This window comes from Glycine max, chromosome 2, assembly GCF_000004515.6.
Source record: "Glycine max cultivar Williams 82 chromosome 2, Glycine_max_v4.0, whole genome shotgun sequence".
NCBI lineage: Eukaryota > Viridiplantae > Streptophyta > Magnoliopsida > Fabales > Fabaceae > Glycine > Glycine max.
The window spans coordinates 40,261,946-40,289,821 of NC_016089.4; the positions used below are offsets into that span (position 1 = coordinate 40,261,946).

Consider the following 27,876-nt stretch of genomic DNA (forward strand, 5'->3'; position numbering starts at 1 on the left):
TGAAGCCATGGGAGAATTGAAACAATGTCTGTATCGAGGAAGAACAAAGAGAGTGCGCAACAGAGCTCTTCAATTGAAGAGCTCTGATGTCATGTAGAACTCATGGCACAACATATTCTAAAACAGGGAGAAAAGAAGCTCGAAGAAGAAGACGAAAGGAATGCTTCTCATTACTCAATTCAATTATGAATACAAATTATATATAAGAGTTAGTTTATAACAAACTAACTAACAACTATGATACCTAAGACAGTTGAAACAGTTACAACTACTCTAACTGAAATGAGAGAAGACTAATACAGTTATAACTACTCTAACTAAAATGAGAAAAGGCTAATAGTTTCTAATCTTTTTTTTATCCATAAGCGTTTTGTTTTTTTACAAGTTGAATATTAACGAATTGAATAATTTCTTTATTATGAGAATTTCTCTTTTGTTCTTGGATTAATTAAGAACTTTATCATATTTGTTAGTTTTATCGAGCAAGTTAGGATCACACTTCTTCATAATTTTAGTTCTACAAAGCAAGCAAAGTTAGGATTAAGTTTCTTCTAATTTCCTTGTTAGATTTCAAGATGATCCTTAGATTGATAACGTGTTTTTTTCTCTCTCTAATCTAAACTTTATTATATGTAAAAAAAATTCCAAGAAGATGGATTAAATAGTCAAAACAATAATCTCATAATCAGAGAATATTTAGCTAGCGACAACTAGATAGATTAGAGGAATTGCCAAAAGCTGTACATGGAATAATAACAATAACAACGAAGAAAAAAAAAAACAATGATGAGTCATGTGAATTCCAGCTAGCTCATAGGAGACAAAAGAAAGGGCTAGACTTTTAAAAAAGTAAAATTACTCGTGCTTCCTTTTCTCATGGATCTTCCTCAACCCCCAAAAACAACGAAACCCTCAAAATAAAACACCTCATATAAATTTATTTCTTTACTTTTTCTTACCGTCACATAATTTTAATAGAATCTGAAAAAAAAATGAAGAGAGAATCAACATATGCACTCTCTTTTCTTGTCCTCTTACTCTCATCCATATTATTTTTCAACCTCGTGTACCCTTTTGATCTACAGTTACTTTCTCGCTTTGCTTTCTTGTCATCAAATGTCACTCCCAATAATTCACACAAATCGCCACTCGTCGAAGCATGCGATTATTCCAGAGGCCGCTGGGTGTGGGATGAAACCTACCATCGTCAATTGTATGATGAAAACTGCCCCTTTCTGGATCCCGGATTCCGGTGTCGCCAAAACGGACGGAAAAATGAAAGGTTTCGTAAATGGAGATGGCAACCTGATGGCTGTGACATTCCCCGGTATGTGATACATGTTTGTATCATGTCATGCACCTTGGCTACTTATTGCATGCATCTTGCATGGCTATATGCATGTTATGTACGTATTATTGATCAGTTTTCGGATAGTCTTTGTAGGGTATGTTTGATTTTCAGTTTAAAAATACATTTGGGGGTTGAAGTACTTTTAGAAAGTAAATTCATTTTAGTAACATGTTTGGTTACTCCCAAAAGTGTGTTTGCATTAAAATTTTTGTCTTGAAATTCAGTTTTACCACTTGGGTTACTTTTACGAACTCAATTAGCAAACTTTAATTCAAACATGCTGGCAATGGTTGAGATAAAATAAAACCTCACATTGTCAACAATAATGGAATCGTGTGGGTTTCAACGTGTCTTTTTGTTTAGTATTGTTCCTCCTCTCTTCTTTTGGATCAAAGAAGGGGTTTGGGTGAAAATAGTCAATAAAGGTAGGGAAGGAGAATGAAGCTAATTTTTCGTAAACACTTGTGGACACAATATCCTTATTTCCAATAGGGGACTTAGTAAGTAAAATGACGTTAATTATCTATTATAGTAGTGTTTATGAAAGAAAATAATAGTTAAGGGTTACCCTTCAAAAGTGTAAGGGAAAATTGAGTCTCAGTTGAGTCCAATACTACATACTTGTTTGGTGGTTTAGAAATCTGAACTTGACACTAGTGTGCTCCACTAATAAAAAAGGGGTTTTGTCCAAATGAAGCACTACAATGGTTGGAACATGTAACATTCAAGTTTGATAGTTGACTGACATGATTCAATTCACATTATGTTGGAAGCATACAAAGTGGGTAAGGTTCACGTTCTGTGATAAGCCTCCCCATCACTCATACCAAATTGTCGTGAAAGTAACTAACTAGCCATTGTACTTTTCTTTTTAGTTGTTAACCAGTACCCTTAAAATATTGATTAAAAAATTAAAAAAATAAAATATTTATAATGAAAATCATAAAAGATCTAAAACAAATCCTGAACCGTACAATTTTGTATGTCCTAATAAAAATCTTATTCTTTTAGTTGACTGACATGATTCACATTATGTTGGAAGCATACAAAGTGGGTAAGGTTCACGTTCGGTGATAAGCCTCCCCATCCCTCATACCAAATTGTCGTGAAAGTTACTAACTAGCCATTGCACTTTTCTTTTAGGTTGTTAATGAGTATTCTTAGAATATTGATTAAGGAATTAAAAAATAAAGTATTTTATAATGAAAATCATATAAGATCGAAAAAAAATCATGGACAGTCCAATTTTGTATGTCCTGATGAAAATTTTACTCCTTTTAGTTTCTTAATCAATGTCTAAAAGGTACGGCTAAGATTTGCTTCTTTTTTTTTTTTTAAATTTTGTACAGTACTTTTTAAAAGTCATGAGTATCTGATAGCAACTTATCTTGATTGCATTGTGATGTAACTCAGGTTCAATGCCAGTGACCTCCTAGAAAGGAATCGCAATGGACGCATTGTGTTTGCGGGTGATTCCGTGGGCAGAAACCAATGGGAGTCTTTGCTATGCATGCTGACACAAGGGGTTTCTAACCTCTCCAAAATATATGAAGTGAATGGAAATCCCATAAGCAAACACAACGGTTTTCTGGTAATGAGGTTTCAGGAATACAACATGACAGTAGAGTACTACAGGACACCCTTCTTGTGTGTTATAGGTCGCCCACCACTTAACTCATCTAGTAATGTCCGAAGTACTATCAGGCTTGACGAGTTGCACTGGTATTTCAATAAATGGGTAGCAGCAGATGTTCTTGTTTTCAATTCCGGGCATTGGTGGAACCCAGACAAAACCATCAAGTCGTAGGTCAACTGCAACCGTTTCTTTTATAAAATTTAGTGTTGGCAAATTTATGGACTTAGGGCGCATTTGAATGAACTTTCTATTTAGAAAAGAAAAAAATTTTAAGTGCTTTTTTTTAACCTTATAAACAAATAAAAATTATTTTGTTTGAGTACCACATAATTCTTTTTAGAAAATGTACTTCACTTTTTTGAAATGATTTTACATATGTTGCGTTAAATAATGTAAATAAAAATAAAAAAGTCTTCTATAATCGAAAGTAACACTTCTAAACAAACTCCTTAACATTTTGCAGGGGCATCTACTTCCAGGAAGGAGGAAGGGTAAACATGACGATGAACGTGAAAGAAGCATTTAGGAGATCCCTGCAGACATGGAAATCATGGACATTGCATAATCTCGATCCAAGGAGTTTCGTCTTCTTTCGTAGCTATTCCTCCGTTCATTTCAGGCAAGGGCATTGACACATTTCATCGGCAAACGCATGTTTCATGTAGTAAAACGTTTTTAATTTTGGCCAAACAGAAGTGTTAACTTAATTAACTCACTTCTTAGATGGTTTTTGCCGGTGGGATTCCACTCCAACTCTTTTGCATAGATTTTTTTTTTTAAAGGATAGACAAGCTCTACCTAGTTTTAGGTTCAGGTAGAGCTTGGTGTTTATTTTCATCATGGATTTCAGTATCTATGTCCCCCCATGACCCCCTGTTTTCTGTTTCTTTTGTTATTAATGAATTCGGGAGTTGGCTGCCTTGTCGGGTCTTTGTAGGGTTATCAACCTAGTTGGAATCGTTGCAAGCGCTTGACTCAGTCTTTCTCCCTCTTTTGCCTTAAAAAAAAAAAAAAAAAAAAAACTCCATTTCAAAAGTTCAAATTCAGTCACCCTAACATTAGTTTCTGGTGATTTCTTATGGTCATACAAGTCTTTACTATACAGGAATGGCACATGGAATGATGGAGGAGAGTGTGACATGCAAACAGAGCCAGAAAATGACCCTACAAAACTTGAAATTGAACCATATTATAACATATTTGTATCTGGTGTTGTCAAACAGACGCAATACGAGAGACGGAAGGCCCACTTTTTGAACATCACATATCTTTCAGAATTGAGGAAAGACGGTCACCCTTCCAAGTATCGGGAACCGGGTACTCCACCTGATGCCCCACAGGATTGCAGCCACTGGTGCTTACCAGGGGTGCCAGACACGTGGAATGAACTTCTCTATGCTCAACTCCTATCTGAGAAATTTGGCATCAACAAAATTTTTCCAGAAAGAGGGTAACAAAGCAGTCCAATTTTCATCAGATCACAGAATTGTTTCGCTAGCTATACATAAATCGGCATTGCTTCTTATCATTTATCTTCATCCACTTCTTCATCTGAGCCCATATCACTGGCTGTCATTTGCTTTACTTTCTCAAGCTGCCTCAAGAGATCCAACCTCTCTGGTGCATAAGTGGATGGAATCTGCAAGAGAGAAGGTCTAGTAAAAACCCTTATGATGTGATAATAGGAGAATTGAATCTGAATAGGAGATGGAAAAAAGCAGCCAGTCATAGTGTGCATACTAGAGATGGTACATATCTCTGAATAGCAGCCAACATTGCTGCATGCCCAACGGCAGTAACCTGTGCAAAATAAACATTTATTCTTTAGTAGGTTTACACTAGACCATTACCCCAAGGACCAGATCTAATGTTGGAAAATGATAATTTACCACACCTAAGAAATAAAAATATATGAAATAGCAATAAGTTCATTTCTTTCATCTTTTCTACATTTTCTATAAGCATTAGCTCTTCATCTTATATTCCCCGCTCAAATTTATAAGAGGCAGAGAGGAAAAAATTATAGGGGGAAAAAGAATTTAATTGATCATGCCAAGTTTGGCAGAGTCAGATTCACTAGGAAAAAAATGGTGGAAACAAGAATCTCTCGCTTATTCAGGTTCCATGGTTATCAAACTCTCTAGTTAACTCATTAACTCTTATAAGTTTACGAGTCCACTTACCTTCTGTGAATTGACTTGTGTGTAAACTCTCTTTTTAGTAGACTCTGGGTAGACTCTATAAAGTAAACTCGGTAGACTCTCGAGTTTATTATCAAGTTAACGAGTCAACAAGTTAAAAAAATTAGACCAAAATGTAAGTCATTTTGGATTGTTTTCTATTTGTTTAGTGTTCAACATACCTTCAATTAGTGTGTTGTTTCCGAATAAAAAAATTCTCATCTTTAATAACATCAAACCCTTGTTCTCTAATAATATCAAACCCTTGATGGAAACGATCTACCACTACTATAACATTTGCAAGTTATTATCTAGTAGTGATGCATTATTAGACTTGGTTATTTAAGTATTGTGAAATTTATGATTTACTATTTTGCTTTATTATATTGTTGAAATGTTTAATTAGTATGATATTTATAGATATTTTGTTATTATTTTTATATGAAGTGAACTCTTACGAGTCTACAAGTCGAGTCTACGAAACTCTCACGAGTTTACATAAACTCTCGAGTTTGATAACCTTGGCAGGATCAATAATTAAATTTATTGACCATTGATTTGAATACTAAGCCTAGAGATGTAATAGTCTTGAAATATGAGGGGAGAGATGAATGAATTTTTAATATTATTTGATGATTCTCTGAACGTACATGCTCTAATATGAATATATTGGCTAATTCTAATAAATGAAACTTAGGAAATATGGCAATACAGTATAATTACAAATGCTTCTAGAGGATATTACAAGAAAGAGAAAATGTAATCTAATTTCTATCCTAAATTAGAGCTATATACATACTTACAACACTCCCCCTCAAATTGGTGAATCAATGTCAATCATTCCTAACATGCAAAGTTGCTGAAATCACTCTATAGGTAAGCCCTTATTTAAAACTAAGAGAATGGCAGACAATGGTTTACCAAATGCAGGGCAGCAGCAAAAAGGGGCACAATGAAGGTGCCAAATTTATGTAACTTACAAATGGGTATCTATTAAAACTTTCACCTAATAGCATAACTTTAAGGAGTGTTACTCCTTGACATAGAATTTCAACCTCTATGATCCAATGATTTTAATCCTTGTTGCCACATTGATCTTAAAAAGAAAAAGAAATTTTAATATATGATACAAATGGGCTTGTGCATTTTCCACTTTTACTCTTGCAGCAGGGGGTGCATCCAAGGCATAAGAAAGACATTCATGAGTCTTTCACAACGCTTTTAGGAGAGTTGATTCTTGAGATGGTATTAGAGCTTCATTGATTAAGTAGTTCTACATTCTTTGTTGTTACCATTCCTCTCTCTCTTTCTCTCTCTCTCTCTATATATATATGTGTGTGTGTGTGTATATATAAGATTCAGTACATGGTTAAAGTAGGCAGCAAAATGGCCATAGCAGGCTTGCATGAGGAGCGTGTTAGAGATATTATAAAGTTATTTAAAAACTCTCACCTAACAGCTTAAGTTTTCAGGGAAGTTAGTCATTGATAGGTGTCAAAGTCTCCATAACTAAGTGGTAAATAGTTTTGATCCTTGCTGTCTCCATTCTATTAATCCGAAGTTGAAATTCAGCACATGGTTATAATGGACTAGTGCATTGTCCATGCTGCAAATTTCAAAGGGCCCTGCATGAAGGGGCATGTTAAAGATGTAATAAAGCTATTCATAAGTTATTACCTAGTAGTTTAAGCTTGTTGGATTATTAATCAATTATAAGAATAATGTCTATATCTTCTGAAATACCTTGTCACAATGGAAATTTTACTGCCCTTGTGATATAGTGGTCATGGCTTCTAATCCCCAAAACAATCTCCCCCAAGTGGGTAAGGCTACAGAAATCTGATCCTCCATATACCTCACAACAGTGGTAACCGTGAGCATTAGCCCCCCCTTTTTAATACATATACCTTCAGATGGAACTGTCAATCAACTAACTTGACCCGGGTTGCCCTAAGTGGGCTAGGACTGCCAAACCACACAGGCACCCACCCCTCTTTATGTTTGATGGGTTAATTCAAGCAAGGTCTTGAGAATTAGGAAAAGTAACAAAGTTATAACATAAGACACCATCATAGAGGTTGAAAACATGATGTGATTTGTTTATACAATTTTGTTTCTTTTTCAATTTAGATTTCCCAACCTGGTAGTGGGGATTAAAAGGATCTGGTCTCAATCTCATTGACCCATATTTAAACAAGACAGTGATTTAGAACCCTAACCTACTTTTAATGGGATCTTTGTGATTACAAGTGAACAATATGCTTCTCTAGCCAGAACAAGACGCAATGCAGACATAGAAGATGAGAACAATAAAAATGTTCAACTCACTGGAAGAAGCATCAAAACACCAATAGGAACAACCGAAGCCATGTCAGTCAAGGTTCTTTTAAGTGTTTTCCTCTCCTTCTCAGTCAATTCATCCCCTATCAATGCCCTTCTAAGTAAACCCATGGCAGCAGCAACATCAATGGCGAGAAGCTGAGTTCCTTGCCAGACATCCTGCTTATTGAATATAAGATTTCAGATCTCAGATGTTTACAAGACGTAACAGATGGCTTAATTTTAAATTTCAGGGGACATAGTCAATATTATCAGAGACACTAATATATATTATGCCCACCAGTTTCTAGAGAAAACATGGGAGGGGGGAAGTTGGTTTCATCTGATCAATGCCATAATGCAAATGAATTCATAAACCAAATAAAAGCAAGACAATCTTTCCAAGAAAGAAAAGCCACAAGACAAAAGCATACCGTTCCTGTTTCTTTTAGTTTGCCAAAAGATTTTTCCAGGATATTTTCTTTCTTCTCAACCCTGGCCATCTGAATACCCCCAGCATCATCGCTATATGGGGCACCATCATCAATAACCAGTAAATCCTGTAAAAGCAATATTCAATGCTAAATACTCAAGGGAAAATAAACTTAATCAGAAGGACATACAGTGTTGGAATTAGGAGCATTCAATGTTTATTACCCTTCCAAGTAGCTTAGTGTTTAGCTGAGTTTAATATATCTCAGGATTTTGTGATATTTTAAATTTTTAATTGTTCTCTTGAAAATAGTAGTTTATTTATTTTTATTTATTATCTTTGTAACCATTCTTATTATAAATCAATTAATCGATCAATCAAGCTCATAATGATTTAATTAATCTGGTTGGTTTTAGCGTAATTGATGTTGATAAATGTTTTCAAAAAGTAAATTAATGTTTTAACGATTTTTAGGTTAGATGAAGTTAAGTTTTAGGGCTTGATTAGTGAAAGTATTCATGTTTTGAATTGTTGAACATTGATTTTGTAATGTATAAATTGTTCTTGAAAGGTTTCGAGAAATTTAGAACAATGTAATAGATCACATGAATCTTGTAACAATTACAAAAACAGGGTAAATCCTAAGAAATTCTTTTCACTGTTTTAATCAATTACAAGCCTATAGTATCAAGAGTTCAATTGTTCAAAAGAACAAGAAGTAAGAACTGAGAACAATGATAACCTAACAAACTCTTGAATGATTTTGTTTAAATAGTCTGATGATCAAAATAATCGATTACCATCTTGTTTTAGTTTATTACATCAGTGTTTGGAACAGAAATACTAGCTTCATTTTTTATTATTTTCGAAGCCGGATAGCTATATTAGTGATTATTATTTGTTGGCTTCATATAAACGAAAAATTGAAGAGAGAAACTTGTTTTTACATCATTACAATTAAGTTTTGAAAGATTGATCAGCTCTTATATTGACTCTCAAAGTTCAAGAAAAGTTCAAGAAAGATACTGAGTCTTCAATTTGAGTATCCATCACATGAAAGTGATTTTGTTTTGATCTTTTTGTAAGAAATGGTTCGAGAGTGGGGAATCTATCAAAGGGTAATAGCAGGTGAGGTATCCAACTTAGTTTTTCCTACTTGGTAAGGTATCCATGGTGAATGCTTAGAAAGCTTAAAGAAAATGTGTTTTGCTAATACTTGCAAGAAATAGTGGAAAATCTCATAAAGGATCTGAGGATTGGATGTAGGTCAGTGGTAGTGATTGAACCAATATAAAAATCATTGGTACATATTTTCTTATCCTTAAATTCTTTTATATTCAGTTTTCTTGAATAGTTTTGTGAATGTTATTGTGGTTTACATTGATTGAGGGTCATAATCGTATCATTGTGCACAAAATACATTCTCTAATCAAAATCAATACATAACTCTGACTAAAATCATATTTGGAGGAATTGGACTAGTTTTTGTGAAAACTCTAACAATCCAATTCACCTTCCCCTCAGATTGTTCATCCATTTGTCTAATTAGGAAGTTATTATTGTATTGATTTCATATGATGCAATTATGTGTTACAATGTTGATATTTATGGTAATATATAAGTTGTATTACAGACTTGTAAAAGGCAATTAAGGTGTCAGATCGGTATTCCTCAAGTTTTGAAGGAGGAAAGTGGACACTCCTTGCTGGGGAGAAACCCTGTGTTTGTACTCAAAACTGGCCTGAAAACCAGATTATTTTTATCATTATTCAGAATTCAGTGTGTTTATTTCTTGAGTCCAATACAAAGGATTCAAATATGAATTTTGAAACCTCAACACTTATACAAGAATCTATCAAGTTTGATATCCCTCATGTGTAGATTGTCAGTGGTTGGCCTTTGTATCATTCGTGGATACAAAGACACTATATCAAGAGAAAGTAACTAGTGAAGCACAAGAAAGATGAATCATAGATAACAAAGAAAGGATGATCAAAACAACAAAACATGTATCCCAAGCCAAAAGTAACAGATTAGTTTCCAAAATCTATACTAGTTTATAGTTTTTCATCAGCAACCTGCAAGATAAATTGCAAGCTAAAAACTTATAAATCAATAAGAAAATTTTAGGATAGTAAAAGAATTAGTATGAGGCAGCAGTACAGGCAGGATAATTAACAGTGCAGTTACAAACAACAAAGCCTTATCCCATTAGGTGAGATCAGATATATGGATCACACCTCACACAACACCATTTGGCACGGTTAAAAACCAAATCTCCAGAGATATTATTTACCAATGCATTTACTAAGCAAAAATTTTGTAAGCCATATAAAATCATAAACATGTAACTTATTGAATCTTTCAGACGTACTTCATTATTTTCTGATTGATAGGCACTTCTTTGAACTCGTTTCTCAAGTTCTATTAGCTCATTTCGCAGAAGCTCAAAGCGGTGGATTTCATTGGGTTCTTGGTCCACAACCCCTAGGTTTGGTGCAGACAGTTCAATATTATTTTCCTTCAAGCAAGATAGCAAGTCCATGTTACTCAAAAGTTCAACACGGTATACCCACTAATTATAACAGATAATTATCTTTACAATTAAACCAAATGAAGCACAGTGCTAATTCAAGACAAGGATTATTAGGTAATAAACTAAAGCAAAATAAATGACATTTTAAGTCCGTAGAGCATTTTGACGTGTAAATTTTTGAAGTCAAACACTGAGTTTGTGAGTGAGGTGTGAGGGGTGGTTTGGGTCCTAACTACTTTGAAGGTGCAGGGTCCAAGCAAAAGCAAGTATAAAAAACTGAGGTTTATAATAAAACACAATTACAAATTTACAATGAACATTCTATGCTAATACTTTATTTATCACAATAAAAGCAAAAACAAATAGACAGTTGAGTTAGGTTGCACTAATAATATGGAAAGGAATATATCATCATCAAATTAATAGGACAACAATGCATACATAAGGATCCACATCAGACTCCAAGCCAGGCTTTTTGGTGACAGGACGTCCAAAGATGCTCCAGAATCCACGGGATTTTCCAACATTTCTGGAAGAAAAGATGTTCTTTTCATTTAAATATATATTTTAAGGAAAAAAACTCCAAAAAAGAGAAGTAACAGCTGCCAATTGAAGTTTCAGAAACCAGTAATTAGATTAGAAAATAAGCAAGCCAAAATTTATTATAAAAAATTCATACCTTTTGCTCCTGTCCACCCTTACATTAGCATTCTTTCTGCTTTTCCCTTTTATATACTCGTCCTCTTCACCAACTGGTGTGTAGGTCCGACCACTGTCAACCCCCTGAATCAGTATATTAAAAATATCATCGACTATAAAACAAATTCTCAAAAGGCAAACAATTGTGACTAGTGTACAGGGGAATCAAGCAAGATGATAAATTATTGTGCAAGGGAATGAAAAAAAAATATATAAAAAAAAGAGCACAACCCAGAGGCACAGCAAGAAGCAAACAGAATTAACCATGCATATACTACCAAAGTTGCATCCAATATTCCCCAAGTTTTTCAGCAAGACAAGCACAGAAGCTCAATTAGTCAAAATCCAAGTTTAGGGATGAAAGCAAAGGGAGGCACAAGCACCTTCCCCAAAAATTACACATAAGGTATTTCAAGTATACATAATAGTGTGTTCGTGTATATAATAACTTGAGTAACTCATAACTGGGCTATCTCAAGTGTCTCGCTTCTATTATAGTTGGTGCTAGCTTAGCATACAGCTGAGCTATTAGTGTTAGTTAACAGATAGATACTAATAGTTAGACAATTGCACTGAACAAGGGACCAGCTATCAAGTGTAATGTACTTTCACTAGTACATTTCGAGATCTATAAATAGATCAAAACTCTTATACATAACTGATTTTTTCTGACATTAATAAAAAAAATACATTTTACATTTATTTCAGTTTCTCTCATCTCAATTTCATTTTCTCTCATTTCAATTTCATTTTCTCTCATTTCTCTTCAAATCTAATATATAAGGCATGAGTAGCTTTGGTTTTCTTAAAGTACACTTAAAGGTATAACTTGCCAACATATTCATTCTAAAAGGCAGGAGGGTGTATATGAGCACCCACTATTGTCAACATACATCACTTGTAATGTGTTAGCAGCAACTTATAACTTTGATTTTTTTTTTAAATACACCTATGGTATAGTTTGCTAAAATATTTTGTCTAAAGATAAGTGGTGTACATTACCAAACCTCATATCCCTAAGCATTCGGTTTTAAATTTAGCCTAATGGTATTTGGGATCCACGTAGCCAACCTCGCCTAGTGGCATAGGGTTATTGGTGGTGGTGTGCACATGTAATACTTGAAAAATTAAATTAGCAATTAGGTTAGTGAGTGTATACTATTTTATAGGTTATTGATCCACTGACTCAATAAACAAATGAAAATATTTTTTTAATTGAGAGGATTGTGCTTAAGCTTTGATTAATGTATGATGCATTCAGCTTCCAAACTTTTATTAAAAAATCTTGACCTCTAGAGCAAATATCCATTTTGATCTTCCAAATAAACATTTAGCATCATATTGGTCCCTTGTATATAAGTAGCAAAATGGAAAAATGGCCCTTCAATGTCAACCAAGGCCATCAAAGTGGTCCTTCAACTTCAAGTTCCACCAGACTAATCTTTCAATGGATGAAAAAACAATACTAACTGCACTTTAGGAACCAAATCGATGTCTCCAATACACAACAAATGTAACTAAATATTCATTTACTCTAACTTTCATAATTGGCCCCCTCACTAGTTAAATTCTGGATTCATCCATTTATATCAACAAATACCAACAAACAATATATATATATATATATATATATATATATATATATATATATATATATATATATATATATATAATATTACAACGACATATATAACAATAGTGTAAATTACTAAGTAGGTCCCTGAACTGTTTGGGAGTTTTCAAATAGTCTCCAAACTATTTTTTTTTTAATTTGGATCCTTGATCAAGTAAAAAAAATTTAATTGATCAGCTATGCCCGGTTTTTAAAACTGCCATAAACTAATCCTAGGGACCTACTTTTTTAGTTTAGGGATCCAAATTAAAAAGAAAAAAAAGTTTAGGGACCTACTTAGTAATTTAATCGTAACAATATTAGAACTAACTTACCCCAATGCCAGAAGGCTCCTCATTATGCAATATTAAAGGCACAAAATTATTTGGTGCTAGAAACTGGAAAAGATTTCCATTTTCTGGAAAACAAGCAAAAGACATCAACATACAAAAAATGACAGTGTTGTAGATTGTGTATCATCATATCATTTAGCTTGTAAATCATTATCAATATTTTGTATTTTTTGTACAAAATTTTAAGTAGATTTATTTCCTCATTATATGTAATTAGTACTGATTTTCTTATTTGTAGTCATCAGGCCAGATTTTCAGCCCGGAATTATATGATAGCTTTTATTATCAAAGCTGTATATATTGTAACCTGAATAGTACAGTTTGGATCATTAGAAACTGATATTCAGTTCTTAATCTCCTTTGTCAAGTGACAGTCATGGAAATTAAAATAGTTTCAAGGTAGATATCCATTATGCATTGTTCCAAAGAATTGATCAAGGAGGTTGGTGAGGGTTGGAAGGTGTACCTCTTGCAGAGAATCAGCTTTTGCTCTAAAAGATGCCTCCAGGAATTCAGCTTCTTTCCAAAGTTTCCGTATTTTCTCCAAGTCAGAACAGGCTGCTTTCAAATGCTCTTTTCCAGAACTAGAGCTTGATACATGCAACTCTTGAAGCAACTTTTCAAGTCTTATAACAGTTTCTTCAACACTCTTCAATGCCTAGAATTATATGCCAAAGGGAAGGCATAAACAAGAATGAGATACATCAAAACAAAAGGTTTATAATTCCTATGAAAATTAAATGCATTTAACATGTGATGCATGAACTCATTTAACATGTTATGCATGAACTGTACATTATTCTAATAGTATTCAAGAAAAAATAAATGTATTAATCTGTAAGGCCTATATTTTCAGGTTTGACACTAATCCAAGTAATTTACTAATTTAACAAAACTGGAAGCAGCACTTGGATGAAATTCAAATTTTGAAAGTGGGAATCAAACCTCATCAAAAGAACCTGACTCTTTTATAGTTGACTGAACTGTAGATCTACGTCTAAGAACTGCTTTCTTGGCTTCAGTCTCCAATGCCCTATCCCTGCATTACATTTTTCAGAAATAATAAGCAACACAACTTTGGAATAAGAAACTCTAAAACATCAGGTTCACAACCCCTGGAATTCTAGTAAACGCTATAAAATATAAATACAAAGTATGTATAAACAACTTCAAAAAAATGTTGGCACCATACAAGGCATTAGACAATTAGTTCAACATCACATGGTATCTGCACTAGTTGCATGAGGGTGTTGGTGCTAAACAAGCTCTCTGGTAGGTGATGCTTTGTCCCATAATATGACCATTCAACCCATATTCCTTGCACACACAGAATTTTTATCACCCCCCAAGTGAATGGATATTTGCCAACCAAATGGAGTCATCATGTTAAAAGGTAGCACTGTCTTGATCAACCTCTAAGTTCATTACAGCTTAAGAATATATTTTATAAGTAAAAAGACAGTAAGTTAGGAGAATGAGGGAGAGTGAGAGACTCAGAGAGAAACAGAAGGACAGGATTAGAGGGAGAGAGGGAGAGAGAGGGCGTGAGAGGGAGAGGAATAGAGACAATGTGACAGTGAAGGAGAGAGGTAGAGGGAGAACGGGCGAGAGTGCGCGAGAGGTCGAGAGTCACAGGCACGAACAGAGGGAGATGGAGGAACGCAACTTGAAGGGAAGAATTGCACGAAGGGCATTGATTTAGCACCAGAGGACGAAACAATGACCTTGCTGAGGAAGAAAAGTGGACCAGGGTGGTAAGCAGAAGGTCAACGAAGGCTATGCAGACTTCCTCGTCGGCGGGAGGACAACTACAGCAGCTGAAGTTAGGGGGCAGGAACACACATTACGACATTAACTGGAGGAACAAGGCTGATATTACTTCCTTTTACTTCACACACTTTCCTGATGAAGCTAACGAGGAGATGTTATGGCGGCACTTCAAAAAATGGGGTGATGTTCGTGAAGTGTACATTGCCAAGAGGCCTAACAAGGAGGGTAGGAGGTACGGGTTTGTGCGGTTCAAGGGCGTATTGGATGCAAAAGGACTGGAGATAAGGCTGGACAACATCGTCATTAACAAATGCAAGTTATTTGTCAACCTTCCGAGGTTCGACAGACCAGGCCGGAAGACAGAGTTGCAGGAAAGTAAACATGTTGGGAGGAAGAAGATGATCGAAGGGAGTAATCTAGCTCGGAGGTCATATGTGGACGTAGCGATTCAGGGGGGATGTCAAGGAGACACAAGGGTAGACGAGGTACGAAAACCAACCATTCAGATCAACCCAGAAGAAAGAGGGGGATCCTGGTGTGACGGAACCTGGATGGGAAAGCTAAAGAAGATGACGGAGGTAGAAACTCTAGAGGATCGCCTTGCGTGGGAGCTAGGATACAATGTCGGCACTAAGTTCCTAGGTGATGACATGGTCCTACTTCCTGGGTTGTCCGACGACAAGGCTCGTCTCCTTATTCAGTCGGAGACGGAAAGAGGCGACTCTCTCTTCTATGAACTGAAGAAGTGGTCGCCGTCATCTAGACCCAATAATAGGGTCGTTTGGCTTCAACTTTGGGGATTCCCGATACAGGTATGGGAGATGAAAAATTTCAGGAGGGCGGTGGCTGATATCAGGGACGTTATTGAGTCCGACGATGATACAGAGGATCGTCGGCGTCTCGACCGGGCTCGTTTATTGGTGAGGACACCATTGCCGCCGTCGATAAGGTCGGAGATCATCGTCCGTGTGGGGGAGCTCGAGTACAATGTTTGGATTGTGGAAGAAGTAGGTCCCGATGGCGGTCTGACCAAGAGAAGAAGCTTGCCGTCCGAGGGGTGATCGGAGATGATAACTTCTGATGATGAAGGGGATGGGTGCGACGCGGTGGATGACACCGACACTAACTTTTCATTCTCGCCGGAGTTATCCAATCGGAATTCATCTCCGACGTATACCCAATGGGCACACCGTCGGACTGATGGTTGCAGCAGAGACGGTAGACCTTTGGGTAATACCCAGCTCAACGTAACCCATTAGGAAAATTCAAAAAGCATGGAAGGTGCTATGTGGTGCTATGTTGGACTCTGTAACGACAGCCTAGGGGACAGCTCTGCAGTAACACAAAAGGAAGAAGCTTATATGAAAAGGGAAACTGGCCAAAACACACTACAAGATGACTGTAGGCACAGACATCACTCACAGGGAAACAATTTGAATGAGGAAGGGAAAGCAGCAGATGGCCAGGCTTGTATCGGGGAAGAAGAGAAATATGCTATGCAGATCTCCTCTAATTCGTTACTGGGGCAGTGTAGGCCAGATTACTTAAAGGGCCCACTAGTGGATCAAGGAGGGTGCAATAAGGAAAATCATTATCCAACTGATCTTTCGGGAATGAATGAAGGGCAGAATCAAAAAGGGGGTGGGCTAAGTAATACTCCAGGTCCATTAACGACAGCTGAAGGGTGTCACAAGGAGGAGCCCAGACCTGCAACCCAAACCTTAAAAGAGAACCCAGAAAAGTTCTCTAAAGTCTATTCTCGTCAAAAGAATAGCTCCCAATTCAGGGCCCGAACCCCTCACATTGAGGCACAATACCCTCCACTTCCACATTGCAGCCCTACTTCAGCAGATCAAAATGACATTCAGCTTAAGGCTCAAAACCAGACCTTCGCAAACTCGGGTGGGAGGTTAAAAAGTATAATTCAGTGCAGTGATGAGATGATGCTAGAGGCTCAACATCTATGGAATCTGGGAAAGGACTTAGACATGGAAATAGATTTAGATACTCTAAACTTTCTCCACAGTTATGCTTCTATGGAGTGCAGAGATAGAGAAGAAGTCAAGGAGTTGGGGAATAGGATATCTCCTCAATGAATATTCTATCCTATAATATTAGAGGGTTGGGTAGAGGTATAAAGTGGGCCTCTATCAGGAACTTGGTTGGGAAGCAGAGGATAGACCTTCTTTGCTTGCAAGAAACAAAGAGGAAGTCTATGGACAAGGCTGTGTGTAAGGCCTTATGGGGCCAATCTGATTTTGATTGGGAGTGTGTTCCTGCAGACAACACAGCAGGAGGCCTCCTGTGTGTCTGGGATAGCATTAACTTCAGGGTTGAATCTAGAAGAGCTGAAAGGGGATTTATCATGTTAGAGGGGGTTTGGCTGGCAGAGGGTCATAGGGTAGTGGTGGTCAACATTTATGTTGCCTGTGATCTAGCAACTAAAAGACAGTTATGGCAGAGGCTATCTGATCTGAAAAGTCAGTCCCAGGTTCAATGTTCGTGCCTTGTAGGGGACTTCAATTGCATTAGGAACCCGGCTGAGAGAGTGGGAAGTAATCTCTGCCCACCAGACACTAGCATCATAGCAGAATTCAATGATTGGCTAGCTGAAATGGAGGTAGAGGATATTCCTTGCTTGGGAAAACCCTTTACTTGGTTCAGGCCAAATGGCTCTTGTAAAAGCAGGTTAGACAGAGTGTTGCTTTCGGACGATTGGGTTTCTAAGTGGTCTGATAGTTCTCAGCATAATCTTGAAAGGAACTATTCAGACCATTACCCTATCATGTTGCAGTCCAAAATTACTGACTGGGGCCCAAAGCCTTTTAGGGTTTTTAATGCTTGGTTGCACAATAAAGATTTTAATAAGGTGGTGAAGGATTGTTGGTCTGCTAACCAGCCTATGGGATGGGGGGGATATGCCTTGAAATGTAAACTGCAGAAACTTAAACATAGGCTAAAAATATGGAGCAAAGAAAAGTGTGGAGACCAGGACAACAAGGTGAAGTTAATCCAGCAGAAGCTGAATGATTTGGAGAATTCTTTCACAGCTCAACCCACTGATCAGCAGGTCCAAGAGCTTAAGAAACTCCAATCTGAACTATGGGAGCAATCTTTTCTTCAAGAATCTATGTTGCGACAAAATTCCAGGTGTAAATGGCTTAAGCAGGGAGAAAGTAATTCTGCTTACTTCCATAAAATCATCAATTCAAGTAGAAGGAGGAATACTCTAAGGGGGATGCAAATTAATGGGGGCTGGGTAGATAAGCCCACAGTTATTAAGGAAGCTGTTCTTCAGCATTTTAAAGGCAGATTTGCAGAACCATGTTTGCCTAGTCCCAACTTAGATGGAGTATCTTTCAAGGCTTTGTCTCTAATCCAAAGTGAGATGCTGGTGGAAGCTTTTAAGGAGGAGGAGAGGGTTGGAAGAGGCCTCTCACAAGCAGACCCATTCCTTTTGGTGGTCTGACTTGAAGTCTGTAATGCTCCACAGCAGCATGGCTGGGGTCCTTAATCAGTTCCAATGGAAATTGGGCAGTGGTGATCAAATATTATTTTGGGAAGATTCTTGGATGGGTGATGGAAGAACTCTTAGAGAAAAATATCCAGATTTGTATCAAATATCCTCTCACAAGTCTCAGCTAGTGGGCAACATGGGGTTCTTTGGAGAAGAAGGTTGGCAGTGGGAATTCTCTTGGAGGAGAAACCTTTTTGACAATGAGTTGGGAAGTGCCTCAGATTTTATTGATCAGGTCACAGCTTTAAGCCCTAATGCAGCTCTGAAGGACCATTGGGTGTGGGGTGCTGATCCAAAAGGAACCTTTACTACATCCACTGCTTACCTTTGTATTAAAGGTGATCAGTCATCAGCCTACCTAAATCATGCTTTCAATCAGTTGTGGGAAATAAAAGCACCTCCGAGAGCTTTATCCTTTGCTTGGAGACTTCTTTGGGATAGGTTACCGACTAAGGAAAACTTATTTAGAAGGCAAGTTGCTCTTGATAATGATCTCTACACCTTCTGCCAAAGCCAAGTGGAATCTGCCTCTCATCTCTTCACATGCAAAAAAATTATGCCACTGTGGTGGGAATTTTCTTGGGTCAAGGAAGTAAGAGTCTTGCATTGTAGGCCTGTGGACAACTTCACTCAGCACTTCTCTTTGGCTGCTTCGAGGGCTACTAATAGAAAGTGGAAGATTTGGTGGATAGCAGCAACAGTTTCTATTTGGAACTATAGGAATGATATGATTTTTAAAAATCAACAGTTTGCTATCTCTAAGTTGGTGGATAATGCAATCTTTCTCACCTGGTCTTGGTTGAGGGGGTGGGAAAAGGACTTTGCTGTTCTGTTTCAACAATGGTCCTCATCTATGTCTTTTGCCTTCACCTAGTGTGGGAAGGTTGGCTGGGTTTTGTAATGTTTCTTGTTGGGGAGGTTTTTGTAGGTTTTATTTTCTAGCCTCAGCATATGGCTTTCTTATGTATCTTTGTAGTACCTCTGGTACTATACTTATATAATATATGATTACTTTTGGCCATTCAAAAAAAAAAAACCTCTAAGTTCATTTCCTAAAGGATTGTCTTGGACTTTGACTAGATACATTTGAAAATAGTACCATTTATGCTTCAGAGGCACAAATACATAATGTCATAATAATTTGAATCATAAACAGAACTAATTTCATTGGCTTTAGAGGACACAACAAATATGCAAACTTAATAATCAGTGGGCCAGTTTCCAAGGTTGTTATTCTATCCTCTAGATTCAACAATTGGACTTCCATTTTGTCTTCCACATGTAATTATTCATTTGTTTGAAGAGTAGTCACATGCCATATTCACATTCTTTTATGTGATTGTGGCTGTTTAATAGAAGTAAATTCTCCTCTAAAGAGTTTTAGGATAAAACCTAGCAATGTAATAATAGATTTTATATTGAAGAAATGGAATGTTTATTGTAAAAGCTAAAGTTGACGAAATACACACATTTGTTGGCCAATTACAAAAGACAAGAACAACCAAGCACATTTGACAACCCTCCATACATTTTTTGGTGAATATTTTGACATGACTATAACAGAAGCATAGGCAACTGTAACATGCAGATACTACACTGATCTCTTTCAGTTGTTCTTATGAAGCTTTCAGCTATCAATCAATTCCATGGTCTTAATTTTACTCCAAAAATTTATGGTTTTGATGCCTGAATATTGGCATCAGAATATGTACAAATTACAATATAAATGCAACTAATTGAATGCAAATACATTGTAAATGCAGACTTTGATTCATAGCTTACCTAATCATCCCAAGTTCTTCCATGCATTCCATCAACTTCTTGTGCCTAACATAAAAGAAAATACATATAATAATTTATTAAATTAGAAGTTAGAATTTTGTCAAACCACAAACAAACATTGTTCCAGTTACCCCGTCGACAGAAACTCAGCTGCTTTCACATTTGAAGGGCTCTCCAGCCATGTACTGTATTTAATAAAGCTCTGCATCCAATGAGAGCAAACATCAAAAGCCTGGCGCACTGCTTCAGCATTGGGAGGGCCTTCTTGTTTACTTCTATGCATATGAGATTGTTTTGTAACGCTGGTGATTCCCGGATAAAATGGAAGCCAATCCAACTCTTCACAAACTACCTATGCAGTTAATAGGCTTTTAACAGTTAAAATAACTTAATGATTAAGCGTCACTGTCAAATTTAACGACTATAATACTAACCTCCACGTACAATTGATATGAACTAATGGATGAGAGCTGAGGGTAGTATAAAATACTGCCTCCAATAAGATATCTGTACCAAATAGTTATATAAAAAAAATGAAAAACTATTCATAGAAAGAAAAACAAAGTTAAAGATAAAGATAGTTGAGTTTGAATTAGATGGAAAAGGAGAGAAGTGATACTCTTACAGTGATATGGTGTGTGTAAAGTTACGAGCCTAAAACACTTATTTATACTATTATTATCTAGGTCAAGTACTAGGGTAGTACAACTAGTACAAGCCTAGCCTTAAAAGCCACTAACATGATAGGACTCTAAAACAATAAGAACATAATGTTTTAACAATAGGAATAACATATACAAGTTGTACCTGATGAAATCTTCAATTGGATCATCTAGAGTATCAAAACCATTTGTCAAAAGAAATGATCTTGTGCTTCTGCCTAAAGCAATAAAGAACCCAAAAACAGCCAAATCCTTCTCCAAGACCTGCAATATACTAACTTTCAATTGAAGGTTTTGTAACAACAAAGCACATACATGAATGGAAGAGGATTAGCTCTATTATACTCAACTGAACTCATCTCTTCATTCTTTTGTTATTTCATTTACTGAATGTTCTTTCTCTTCAAACTTAATTGTTGATTATGTGATTGATATTTGTTGATTCTTTTTATGTTTCCCAGTTACCTTATTTAGGAGATTGTTGAATCATATCTTAGATCTGGGGATTCCTTTCCTTTTTTCTGTATATCTTGCATCTCAGTTAGGATACTGTTGTGTCATATCTTATATGATGATAGTATGATGTTGAGCACAGAAAAAAATTGTTCATGCAATTTTGCTACAGGTGGAGCAGTTACAGATTGACACAAGGGAGGCAATTTCACATGTGAGAACACTGAGTTTGACCACTCGACTGTTTCTAGTTATAACCCTGCGAATTCAAGCATTAATCAATCCCAAGAAAAGCTCCTTCTCTAAGCACAAAACCAGGCAGGAATACAATAGGAGCAAGTGCATGTCCTGCAGCTAGTTATTCATGAAATTCATCGTTCAGATACAAAAAACCCCAGCACTAGGCATTTAGCTTATCAAGAGTATGCTAGGAAGAGGGAAGAAGGTTGTTGTTTTCATTGTGGGCCTGTGGCCAACGATTTGGCCACTTCATGGATGTCTTGAAAGGAAGTTGAGTGCTTATTTGGGGGGAAGATGATGATGGGGCAAAAAAGGAGAGTTCAAAGAGGTTGAATTGATGGAGCCAAATTCAAATATTGATCTGCATGGAACAATTTCCTTATTTCAACCTTGAGGACAAGGTTATTTCTATATTGGACCAAGTTCTGAATTAAGCATTCATAATTCTATATTTGGAAGTTATTAGGCACATAGTTGTCAATAGCAGCAAATACCATCGCTGTAGCACCAGAGCAGAGCCAAATGGCCCCTAGCTGCTATGACAAGACTATAGTGTCTTGGTTAAGTAGTGCAGCCATCACAGCCACTATCCCAGAGCAGAATCAAAGGAACAATCCGCAGCAGTTAGCGGTGGAGCAGGCGCAACTCCAAAATTCGAATGAAATCCCTCTTCCTTAAATGCCCTTACTTTGTGATCGTTAATGGGATTGGGAGTATTTTGGGGATTGTAGTTGTGCATCAGCCTTCAAAGGGGAAAAATACCCTCGAAAAGTTATTTCTTCCTCTTAGTTACCTGCACGTGACCCAACCTCTGTTTCTGGAGACCCATTTTCCAGCAACCAACTGCTATTTCCGGCTACCTTTTTTTTAACTGGCAACCCACATCCACTTATGTTTTCCTCTTTCTCCTCCACTCCTGCAGGTTGAACCCGCTTTCCTTCTTTCTCTTGTTCCTCTACTCACTTTCCTTCTTTCTCTTCTACCATTGCTCTCTTCTATCAATTTTCACTTTGTCTTTTTTCCCCCACTACCCAGCTGCTGGGCAGTTTCTGTATTCTGTTTCCTTTTGTTTCTTGACTCTTTGCTATCCTCTTTTGCTATCTCCTGGTATGTTTTGTTTGACTATGAGTTTTTATAATTAATTATGAACAATTTATGAACTGAGTATTTTTCCAATTTTTGAGCATATATACATATATGTAAAAATATTAGAATATCAGTCATCCTGCTAATACAATCCCATTTTTGGAGTCAGCCTCTCTGTGCCACTATCCGGGATTGATAACTATGATTAGGCAGTTATTTTTATATTAATTTCAGATTAAGCAGTTATAGGTTATGATGACAGTTACAGCGTTATACAAGTTGTTACATATTTGTAAAAGGTAATTAAGGTGTAAGATTGTTATTTCTAGTGTTTTGAAGGAGGGAACTCCTGGTTAGGTGGAAACTGTTGATGTTTGTACTCAAATCGTGCCTTAAGAACATGTTTCTATAATTTACTCCGAATTCAGTGTTTTATTTCAAAGGTCCAATATCATTTCAACTAAATGTGTTCTGAGACATTTAAGCCCAGCATCATCTCCCTAGAATTGTCAAAACCATGCTCTCTTCAGAATTGAACATAACTAACCTCAATACTTTCAGATGTTGTCAATCTTGACCATATTTTCTCCTTATCAATAGCTTGCTGTAGCTGCTTCTGAGCAAGATTTACCCAGAAAACAACCTCTTCTGAACCCCACTTCTCTTTTGCTCTACATGAGGCAGCCCGAGGACCAAAATGTACAAGAAATTCTCTGTGCAGACCAATATTTTTTATAGAATTATATGATTGACTTACAGGAATCAAACCAACCAGCATGTCCATCAAACTACTGGTTATCTCTGTTATCATTGAAAAGAATTGCGAACAAGAAACTCTTGACGGGCCAAGTTTAGCAATTGCAGCAATACATATTAGTGCAAGCAGAAGAAGTGATATGTCACTTGCACTACTTAAACCCATATTTTTTCCAGACCTGGGAATTCAGTTAAAAGATCATTTATGCATTGTCTATAAATAAATAAATAAATAATAATAATAATAATATCAAGGAACATGAACTGACTAGTAACAGTTAATATTAGATAAGAGAAAACATACAATGCAATGGCAGCAGTAAAGCGTCCATCCCCTTCTAACTTATTAACAAAGGATGTCACTGCAGCTGGTACTTGCTCAGACCAAAACCATTCATATGCTTCAGGGTGTTTGGCTGATAATTTTTCTCTAATTAAACTCTCCAGGGGAGCAGAGAGCCTTAGCAAACTGAATCAATGAAACATTAGCGCAAGTTTTATGCTCAAAGCTACTAGGGAGTAGTGTAAAATATTAAAACTAAACAAAAAAGAGAGAAAAAAAAATCCATGAAACACACCAATAACAGTGAACCAAAGACTGGAAGGCAATCGAAATGGTTTAGAAGTGTACAATCTTTTATGTGTGGATAGAAAATTGATGTGATATTAAAAATTAGTCTGTTTGATATAGAAGGTACAACACAAGTTACTACCTTAAACGAGCCCAAAAATTCAAATCAGATGGTTCTCATTTGAACTGGCTGCAAAGCATGGACTTTGACACAGACACCAAACACAACACAGTTAATGTCTAAAATATTAGACATCGGACACCATGTGTGTATAGCTAGAAAGAGTCTAATGAAACAAAATATGAATAACATAACAAAAGATCTAAATTGGTAGTATAATTCACCTTTTTAAAAAATCCTTATATGTTTTATGTATGATAACAAGCCTCATCACAAATAAAAGTAAGAGATGTTATCTTTTAATATTTTATAATATATTTTTAACTGACTTTTCTTAAAGCTAAAAAATTAAATATTTTTAAATAATATTAGTGTGTGCCCATCCATATAGTGATGTTAGCTCAAGTGTCCAAGTTGTGTAGACTGTAGAGGTGTCAGCTTAAGTGTCCAAGCCAACAAAAAATACTTTTTAACTGGAAACCTAATGAAAAGTGCCTGACACATGTAAAACAAGTGTCAACTGTGGTAGAATGTCAATATTAGAAATGTGTCTGACAGTGTGACACTTCAAACAAGAGACTTGTCCGTGCTTCATAGGGAACTAGATCCCGGCATCACTTTTGAACTGCATGAGATACAGTTACGAATCAAACAGTGTGTAATCTTTAAACAATTTTTTCATGTTTTACTTAAATTAAATATGAAAAATTATTTCCAAGGGGAAAATGCCTACAGCTAAAAATTAACTTCAAAGGATCTTGATCCACTCTCAAATTCAATAAAATTTAGATTTCATCAGGAAAAAATAAATAAATACTTTAAACTTAAGAATTTGACATTAAGACGTAAAATAGCTGTAGAAAACACACTTCAATGATATAAACCATAAAATGACTGAACTACTTACAAAATATTTCTTGTACATCTATTACAAGTTTACACAAATTCAAGCATAGAATTTCTACTTCCTTCTGATTAATAAGTCTGACATTTTATTGTTTGCAAAGTTCAATGGAAACAGATAAAAATGAACCAAAATACAAAGCAAAATGCTACCTCTTTTGAACAAATACATTGACATTTCGGTCTCTACCATCACTTTGAGATGAAATTTCACTTGCAGCTTGCAATAAGGAGTACACAGCAGCCTGAGAGAATTTATGCAACCTGTTTCTCAGTTCTTCAAAAATTTTGAAAATTTAAAAACAATGAGCTCAAGTGACTTGTCAGTTATGACTAATGAGATCCTAACAGTTCTTGTAGCAAAGGCAATAGAAGAAACATTACTCAGATTAATTTATGATGAAACATATATATTACAGCAATATATAATTAGGTTCCATCAATACAAATGTTCATTAGAAAAAAGAGACATAATGAGGATGAAGCCAAATTTCCAGGTCCTAGGCCTAAAAGCAGACAATACGTTAAATTACCCAAAGCCAAGACTCAATTACTTCAAAATAGTGAAACATAAAATACCTACTTACAAACATATACAAAAAGTGAAACAAGACCAGTCAATGAACTAACACCAATCAACATGTTGATAATTCCTTCTGCAGTTATTACTTTGAAGAGTCATAACATAATATTGAATCACTACTGGATTGGCCTAGGAGGAGGAGGAGAGAACCACATTTCAGTGATAATGTTTTTCAATAAATACAAGCAGCAATATTTGCATCACACTAATGCATTAGATTCCATCTTAAAACCAATTGACATCAAGTATATAAATCACACCCCTGTAGCTGAGGTAGACAATATAGGACTTTTCACCCCCCTTCCACACACACACCACACACATATGCCTGCTGGACACAGTAAACATGGCAGAAACTACCAAATTGATGAAGATCCTCTCCAGTCTCCACAAACCACAGAAACAAAAGAAATGGGCTATAGACCTTTATGCAGTGATAGGCATGCCCCCTCACACAAAAGTCCTTCTGGACAATGCTTATGACTGATAATATGCTCTATTAACTCCAATATTGATGTTCCCAAGTACATGCCTAATAATGGAAAGCTTCTTCTAGTAAGTAGTAACCATAATTGTGCTTGTTTATTGACATATGTTGGTGCATATTCTAGTCAGTATACCAACAATGGCTTGCAAAAGAAAACCTATTGTCACACTTCTTCCTTTTACAATTCATCTAGCTTGTATTTGTCTATGCTCACATGAGTTAGACTATAGAATAACATATTATCACAAAGGCTGTCAGTCTAATATTTATATGCACAAATGTATGTTGAACTTTACACATGATATGACCCAAATAATACTATGTAACAAAAGTCATGATAATATCTGACAAGATAAATGCCATACCTGACAAGACAGTGCCTTCACCCATGCATTTTGGTCTACCCCAAGCCAGGCTGTTGATAACCAGGACATTCGTGAGAACGATTTATGTTCTTTAATTGCCAGTTCAAAAACCCTGGTTGCATCATATAAAGCTTGGACAAGTCCATCACAAAACTCTTCATCTTCCAGTGACCTATTCAGTTTCACCCTCATTTTTTCTAGGTCAGTACCGGAGCTAGCTTGGAGGCTCCCATTTACAGTCACGCCATCATCAGAGGAGGCAAATGGTAACAAGTGCAACCCCCTTCTAGGTTTAGAAAAAACCGAATAGCATTTTCTAAAGCCCAACAGACCATGATTACTGCTCGATAGAACATCATGTCGTATAAGGCATCCCTTTCTAGAACTCCACCATTTACTCAATAGTACGCAATGAAAGTCCGACACTTTTCTCCCTGCATAAGGGGAACCATTCGAAAGCCAACAATTTGAAGAGCTGCCAATCAATATGTAATCAGTACCCGCACATACACGACAAATTATACACAAGACCTCAGCTAAAAAGGAATGCAATAAATATGAAAACAAAGAGCAATAGTTCAGCGACACTAATACATATTTATTGCGGAAGTGGTGCAATGAATTACATCATGGATTTAAATAGTTAACTAATCATCTGTTAAGTGTTAACCCACAACAATATATCCTTCCATCATCTAAACCTCTCATACTCGATAATAACAGATAACCATATCATTATAACCTAAAAAACTTGCATCAAAACCACGCATCAAAAGCCATTACTACTCTCAACCTTTATTCACCGATTGAAAACACAAATTTCCATGCTGTAAAAGGCAAGAGCATCAAAATCAAGGAAACAAACATTTCCCGAATTACAATTACCGTCACAAATTAGCTCAAGCAGTTTCAGCATAAGCTACATAATATAAGAAATAAATGTTTCAATCGTAATCTACACGGAAAACCTAGGTGCCTCCACACTCACTCACTCACTCAGCGAAGAAGAATCGTAATCGCAATTCGCAACCAGCAAGAGAAAGAAAGAGAGAAATACAGAGAAATCGATCACCTTAACGGAAGAAAGTTGTTGGTGGTGCTGCGCAATGTAACTGCCATGAAGCGGATACAGAATCGGAGAGAAAGAACTGAGTTGCGTTAGAGAAAGAGTGAGGGAAGAAGAAAAACACAGTGAAATGAAAGAGTAGAAGAGCTTGCGTGACCAAACAGACACTGAAGAAGAGAGAAGGAAGGAAACGATGACGTGGCAGGAAGGGTGCTTTATCTGAATACGTGGAGAGCCCGCAAATCACACAACACTGCCTTTGTGAAAACGCCCACCACACCACTGGGTTGGGTTGTTTGTGCGTCGCGAACTCGCGGTTCATATTCACTGCCTGCGTATGGGCACGGGGCACCTCTTCAAATTATTGTTTTAAAATTTATTCAATTTGACCCTTT

General features: G+C 36.4%; 2 protein-coding genes across 5 annotated transcripts; one reads left to right on the forward strand and one right to left on the reverse strand.

The window, feature by feature from the left end:
- The first annotated feature begins 977 nt into the window (after positions 1–977).
- Positions 978–4,441, forward strand: LOC100820301 (protein trichome birefringence-like 8). The gene is made up of 4 exons (XM_026126009.2): positions 978–1,327; positions 2,765–3,154; positions 3,451–3,606; positions 4,093–4,441. The coding sequence occupies exons 1-4, from the start codon at positions 993–995 to the stop codon at positions 4,439–4,441; spliced, it is 1,230 nt and encodes a 409-aa protein (XP_025981794.1). The 5' UTR covers positions 978–992.
- On the reverse strand, positions 4,015–27,826 carry LOC100775395 (uncharacterized). Of its 4 annotated transcripts, XM_041007758.1 has the most exons (19): positions 27,648–27,811; positions 27,488–27,527; positions 26,416–26,890; positions 25,134–25,225; positions 23,690–23,854; positions 23,177–23,564; positions 20,996–21,114; positions 20,623–20,695; positions 20,320–20,540; positions 20,189–20,233; positions 14,065–14,158; positions 13,586–13,777; positions 11,135–11,238; positions 10,897–10,984; positions 10,294–10,440; positions 7,921–8,046; positions 7,496–7,666; positions 4,728–4,787; positions 4,015–4,626 (listed from the first exon to the last, which is right to left on the reverse strand). In XM_041007758.1, exons 3-19 carry the CDS (start codon positions 26,605–26,607, stop codon positions 4,513–4,515), a joined length of 2,391 nt encoding a protein of 796 aa, XP_040863692.1. In that variant the 5' UTR covers positions 26,608–26,890; positions 27,488–27,527; positions 27,648–27,811; the 3' UTR covers positions 4,015–4,512. The 4 variants fall into 4 exon arrangements, 3 of the variants coding, with proteins under 3 accessions (XP_040863692.1, XP_006575298.1, XP_014623955.1); XM_006575235.4 differs by having other exon boundaries at positions 27,488–27,826; XR_005887706.1 differs by lacking the exon at positions 4,015–4,626 and adding an exon at positions 6,620–6,792 and having other exon boundaries at positions 4,722–4,787; positions 27,488–27,826.
- Positions 27,827–27,876: the final 50 nt, after the last annotated feature.